General features: G+C 46.0%; 1 protein-coding gene across 1 annotated transcript; it reads right to left on the reverse strand.

The window, feature by feature from the left end:
• Positions 1 to 207: 207 nt before the first annotated feature.
• LOC115075246 (beta-1,3-galactosyl-O-glycosyl-glycoprotein beta-1,6-N-acetylglucosaminyltransferase 3-like) lies at positions 208 to 3457 on the reverse strand. The gene has a single exon (XM_029575538.1). It carries the CDS (start codon positions 3050 to 3052, stop codon positions 1772 to 1774), a length of 1281 nt encoding a protein of 426 aa, XP_029431398.1. The 5' UTR covers positions 3053 to 3457; the 3' UTR covers positions 208 to 1771.
• Positions 3458 to 6623: the final 3166 nt, after the last annotated feature.

Below are 6623 nucleotides of genomic sequence, written 5' to 3' on the forward strand. Positions count from 1 at the left end.
TGGAGAGAGAGTTTGATTCTTTTTATATTTTTATATTTCTTTTGTTTCATTTTGTTTTCAGTTTAGTGCAAGCTGTTGCAAATAGCATGCACTAAGAACAAACAGAAATAAAATGAAAACATTTTGACAGCATTTCCTTTTGATTCTCTTTCAGCCAACATGCATGCTTTCATGTCCTTTGAAAAGAAAAGCACATTCCTAATTGCATGGAAAAAAACTTTGGCTTTATTTTTCAACTCCCTGCAGATTTGTTGTTTCTGTGTTATAGCATGAGCAAAAACATTTTTAACTAGTGCTAAAACAATTTTAGCAAGCACTAAAACCCCAAAATTGAACAAAATGAAACTCTGGGGTTTTTTTCTGTTTCAAATCATAAATGACACAAAACAAAACAGCAAACGTCTTTGGTGTTTCCCATCTCGTTTTAAATGACTGCATATCCCTGCTTGGTTGCTCTGCTTATTTATTCTCACTCTGCATTATGCTGTAATCCCCTCTTTTACACTTTGATTCTGAGGTTCTATAAAACATGAATTGCTCTATATACTGGGAATTCCATATTGTATATGTTACATTATACATAGACTGACCATATGGCTCCATGTCAAGGGGAACGAGCTGAGCTAGTCCTGATTTTACCCTGTTGCATGCATGGAGATGTAGTCCTGTTTTTCTTAGAGAAATGAACTGGGGAATCTGAGCTACATCTCCTTGCAAGCAATGGGGGTGCTGCTAGGACTGACTCAGCTTGTTGCCCTTGACATGACACCACAGGTCATCTACATCCTGCCTATACCATGCTCTAGTTCAGGGCTTCCCAAACCTGTCCTGGGGACCCCACAGCCAATCATGTTTTCAGGATATCCACAATGAGTATACATGAGATAAATCTGCACACACTGAATCCGCATAGTAAGCACATTTATCTCATACATACTCCTTGTGGATATTTTGAAAACCCGACTGGTCGTGAGGTCCCTAGGATGGGTTTGAGAAGCCCTGTGCTAGCTAATGGACATGTCTGCATCATTTAATAGAAAAATAATCACAGTAGTTTTCAGACAAATGGAAAGGGAAAAACAAATTATTCAACCAATATGGAAAAGGTCAGCAGAAACTACTGAAAAAAGAGACAGGTATGGCAAAAACAGATGCAATTCAAAACAGATGGAAACATTTCCCTATAAACTTTAACACTTTTTTGTTGAAATACCTTATCCTATCTCTTGTGTAATAAACATATGTATTTTATTGTCCATCAGTGGGCATAATTAGATTTAAAAAATGCAGTATTTTGAATTAATTCTATATGTAAGATTTGTAAAGCTATCTGTAAAGGAACACATTGACGAATAATATATTTCTACAGCGAAAACCATATTTTCATGCAGTTGGATAAACATAATTATAATGAAGTACTAAAATAAATAGGAAATAATCAAAGAATAACTAATGTCAAAATGTAGAACTCAATTGTAATAATTTTAATTATGTAACTAAGCTTTGCTTTAAATTAGTAAAAAAAAATATCTAACAAAATATACAATATACTTCATTGTTCTCAATACTAATGAATGCAGTAAAATGCTATTACATAAAAAATATAACAAAAATTCTGGTTTTAAGAAGATTAAATTGAAAAAGGACATATAATGTCACTGATGTCCACTAAAGTTGCAGCAATCCCGAAAAAGCATTGCACAGGTGTTGCTGAGAGTTTGGTACAGCTTTTTCATCCTTTTTTCTCTGAATAGGTAAAATTCTCAGTTTCTCACAGCTCCTCTCCATAAAGAGCTTTGTACCTCAGATATTGTTCCAGGCACTGAATGGCATAGTCATCCACGCTGAGATCAAACTTATTGGCAAATAGATGATGCTGCTGGAGCATCCAGTGCAGATCCCCAGCCCCGTACACACACACTGAATGTCTGTGAGTACCTGTGCAGGGAGGGTACGGTGCTCCTTTGCTGATATCTCCTTCCAGGTAGGACCACTTCACCAGCCTTGCCACTGCGTTCATATCAGAGAGTTGAAATTTATCATTATATGGAACAGATCCTGGCATCCCGGGCATGCGATACAGCGTTGCCCACAAAAATTCATCGGGGCTGTAAGTATCCTTTCCCCATTCTATTAATCTCTGCACTTCAGGCTTTTCAAAGACATGTCTCACAAAGTCCCTTGTCACCACAAAATAGGCATTGCCAGAGAACACTGGAAAATTTATAGGGGGTGGACTTTTCTGAATTTTTGTTCTTACCACGGAGCTGTTAATCTGATGGTGAAATTGCCAGCGTAGCTTTTTTACCACTGATGGCTTTTCAGACTCCAGGCTGTTTTTGCCATTCAGTACCTTCAGGGCTCTGACTATCTCAGCGTTGGTCTTTATTGGGAAGTCGCTGCCACAAGTGTTTAACAAATATCTCCAGGGCACTTTACTTTTCAGCAGATCCTCCATGCAGTTCAAGTCAGCTTGAACCCGTAACCAAGATGCATAAACCACCTTTTCCAGTTTAGATGCCACAAACACATTGTCAAAGCAAGATGCAATGGCCCTCACAGCTTCCTTAAATACCTCAGGAGACTTTCTGTCCACATGGACACAGTAAATGTTCTGAGGGGTATAAATTGCTCTTAAAAGCCTCTCAAACATTTCAATATTTTCATGGATCACGATAGAATATGCAATAGGAAAACTTGCTTCCTCTCTGCTGAGTGGAATAGTAATAAATTTTCTGGTATCCTTATAAAGGCTGCAGTCCTTTGTTAGATTTAAGAAGTCATTAGCAGACAGTTTTTTCAATATAGTTTTTTCTATGGCTTGCTTGTCCCCTCTGATAATGCTGAAGCAAATTCCTTGATCCCCTGGGGACAACCTCATAGATGTGAAGAATTGATCTTTGCAGTATCTGCTCCTTGGATGATCTGCCTCATGGAGGAAGTCCTCGTGGTCACATTCCCGAAAAGCATATTTCAGCATTACAGTGACGAACAGCATTAGAACTCCCCAAATCAAGAAGCGCTGGTTCCTTTTTTTGTCAAAAAATATCATTTTTAAAATTTTGGGAAGAGATTCTAAAAGGTTTTCTGAGTTGTGAATCTTCTTGCTCGGTTCTGTATACCTTTATGATGAAAATATTAGGATGTACTGTTTAGACCCTTTTAAGTTCCTTCGGCCGAGGTACATCTTTCTGGTCAAGTGCTTTCTTTGTCAGCATCTGCCGTTTGCTGTTATAACAAATGTGTAACCTGTAGTCATACGCGTGATATATGAATCCAGGGCGGGTCAGGGAATAGCTTAGTCACCGTTTATCTGTTCTCTGAAATGTTTTGCAATAAGCAGCATTATGTGAAATACTTTATCTGCAATTTACAGAAGACTGCTTATATTCAATTACTTTTTGTTATGTAGTGCTGTCAAGGTGCAGGATCTATCAGGAAAACAGGAATTCCTGGTTTTTCTTGTAACTAGAACATTCGGAGAGCTTGCTTTTCTTCCCTGTCTGTATCAGAATTCCTCTCAAACTAATTTTGTGTACTTGAAACCTGTGTAAACACCCTTATGTGCACTTCCCTCAGAGAAGGCAGCTCACTTCCCAGCCCTGCTGAGCACTGACCCGCTGGATGCAGGGTAGGGGAACATGGGTTTAGTGGAATGCAGGAATACACCTGCAGGGCCATCAGCAGTCCTACCAAGTCATTAAAAAAAAAAAAAATCAGTCCACACTAAAGAACATGTTCAGAAAAAAAGGAGTTTACTTGAGAATTCAAGTTCAGCAGATATACAAAACGTAAGCACAGACCCAGATCACATGCAGACACAGTTCTTATACTAGAGATGTGAATCGTTTTCCATATCGTCTTAACGATAGAAATCGTGTGGCAGGGCAAGAAAATCGTGTTAGGCACGATTTTTTAGTTAAAAAATCGTTAAAAATCGTTTTTTCCGATTAGTGCGCACTAACTGGGAGTTAGTGCGCACTAACTGAAAATGATACAATTTGACACTTTTCAGGTCAGTTAAGGTCAGTTTAGGAATGAATATGTATTCCTATTGGCTGCCCTCTTATTTATTCATGTTACCAAGCTTCCCACTGACAGTATATGGGGGATGGGAAATGGAAACAGTTGGTAGCTTGACAAAACAAGTAATGTGATCAGTCAATGTGACTAGAACTTGTGCCCTAACCCTGATACCAGGGGTATTGTGATCTTCCTGCACACAGTGCCCTATCCCTATTAATACCAGGAGTGTTGTGATCTTCCTGCACACAGTGCCCTAACCCTGGCACCAGGGGTGTTGTGATCTTCCTGCACACAGTGCCCTATCCCTATTAATACCAGGAGTGTTGTGATCTTCCTGCACACAGTGCCCTAACCCTGACACCAGGGGTGTTGTGATCTTCCTGCACACAGTGCCCTATCCCTGGCACCAGGGGTGTTGTGATCTTCATGTACACAGTGCCCTATTCCTGATACCGGGGGTGTTGGGATCTTCTTGCACACATCCCGGTATCAGGGATAGGGCACTGCATGCAGGAAGATCACAACACTCCCGGTATCAGGAATAGGGCACTGTGTGCAGGAAGATCACAACACCCCTGGTATTAGGGATAGGGCACTGCGTGCAGGAAGATCACAACACTCCTGGTATTAATAGGGATAGGGCACTGCATGCAGGAAGATCACAACACCCCTGGTATCAGGGATAGGGCACTGTGTGCAGGAAGATCACAATACCCCGGAGGAGTGAGGGTCAGGCAGCTCCCCCCTGTCTGTGAAGCCAGCCTCTCACTAGTAATGCAGGGAGGGAGCTGTCTCAGACTTCACCATCCTCCCCCCCCTCCCCCACACACCATTCACTAGCTGGGACATGGGGGAAGTCAGGAGTGAGGGTCAGGCAGCTCCCCCCTGTCTGTGAAGCCAGCCTCTCACTAGAAATGCAGGGAGGGAGCTGTCTCAGACTTCACCATCCTCCCGCCCCCCCCCCCCTCACCCACACACCATTCACTAGCTGGGACATGGGGGAAGTCAGGAGTGAGGGTCAGGCAGCTCCCCCCTGTCTGTGAAGCCAGCCTCTCACTAGTAATGCAGGGAGGGAGCTGTCTCAGCCTTCACCATCCTCCCCCCCCCTCACCCACACACCATTCACTAGCTGGGACATGGGGGAAGTCAGGAGTGAGGGTCAGGCAGCTCCCCCCTGTCTGTGAAGCCAGCCTCTCACTAGTAATGCAGGGAGGGAGCTGTCTCAGCCTTCACCATCCTCCCCCCCCTCACCCACACACCATTCACTAGCTGGGACATGGGGGAAGTCAGGAGTGAGGGTCAGGCAGCTCCCCCCTGTCTGTGAAGCCAGCCTCTCACTAGTAATGCAGGGAGGGAGCTGTCTCAGCCTTCACCATCCTCCCCCCCCCCCCCCCTCACCCACACACCATTCACTAGCTGGGACATGGGGGAAGTCAGGAGTGAGGGTCAGGCAGCTCCCCCCTGTCTGTGAGCCAGCCTCTCACTAGTAATGCAGGGAGGGAGCTGTCTCAGACTTCACCATCCTCCCCCCCCCCTCACCCACACACCATTCACCAGCTGAGACATGGGGGAAGTCAGGAGTGAGGGTCAGGCAGCTCCCCCCTGTCTGTGAAGCCAGCCTCTCACTAGTAATGCAGGGAGGGAGCTGTCTCAGACTTCACCATCCTCCCCCCCCCCCCTCACCCACACCACCATTCACTAGCTGGGACATGGGGGAAGTCAGGAGTGAGGGTCAGGCAGCTCCCCCCTGTCTGTGAAGCCAGCCTCTCACTAGTAATGCAGGGAGGGAGCTGTCTCAGACTTCACCATCCTCCCCCCCCTCACCCACACACCATTCACTAGCTGGGACATGGGGGAAGTCAGGAGTGAGGGTCAGGCAGCTCCCCCCTGTCTGTGAAGCCAGCCTCTCACTAGTAATGCAGGGAGGGAGCTGTCTCAGCCTTCACCATCCTCCCCCCCCCTCACCCACACACCATTCACTAGCTGGGACATGGGGGAAGTCAGGAGTGAGGGTCAGGCAGCTCCCCCCTGTCTGTGAAGCCAGCCTCTCATTAGTAATGCAGGGAGGGAGCTGTCTCAGACTTCACCATCCTTCCCCCCCCTCACCCACACACCATTCACTAGCTGGGACATGGGGGAAGTCAGGAGTGAGGGTCAGGCAGCTCCCCCCTGTCTGTGAAGCCAGCCTCTCACTAGTAATGCAGGGAGGGAGCTGTCTCAGCCTTCACCATCCTCTCCCCCCCCCCTCACCCACACACCATTCACTAGCTGGGACATGGGGGAAGTCAGGAGTGAGGGTCAGGCAGCTCCCCCCTGTCTGTGAAGCCAGCCTCTCACTAGTAATGCCGGGAGGGAGCTGTCTCAGACTTCACCATCCTCCCCCCCCCTCACCCACACACCATTCACTAGCTGGGACATGGGGGAAGTCAGGAGTGAGGGTCAGGCAGCTCCCCCCTGTCTGTGAAGCCAGCCTCTCACTAGTAATGCAGGGAGGGAGCTGTCTCAGACTTCACCATCCTCCCTCCCCCCCTCACCCACACACCATTCACTAGCTGGGACATGGGGGAAGTCAGGAGTGAGGGTCAGGCAGCTCCCCC

The sequence above is a fragment of the Rhinatrema bivittatum genome, chromosome 13 (genome assembly GCF_901001135.1).
Source record: "Rhinatrema bivittatum chromosome 13, aRhiBiv1.1, whole genome shotgun sequence".
Lineage (NCBI taxonomy): Eukaryota > Metazoa > Chordata > Amphibia > Gymnophiona > Rhinatrematidae > Rhinatrema > Rhinatrema bivittatum.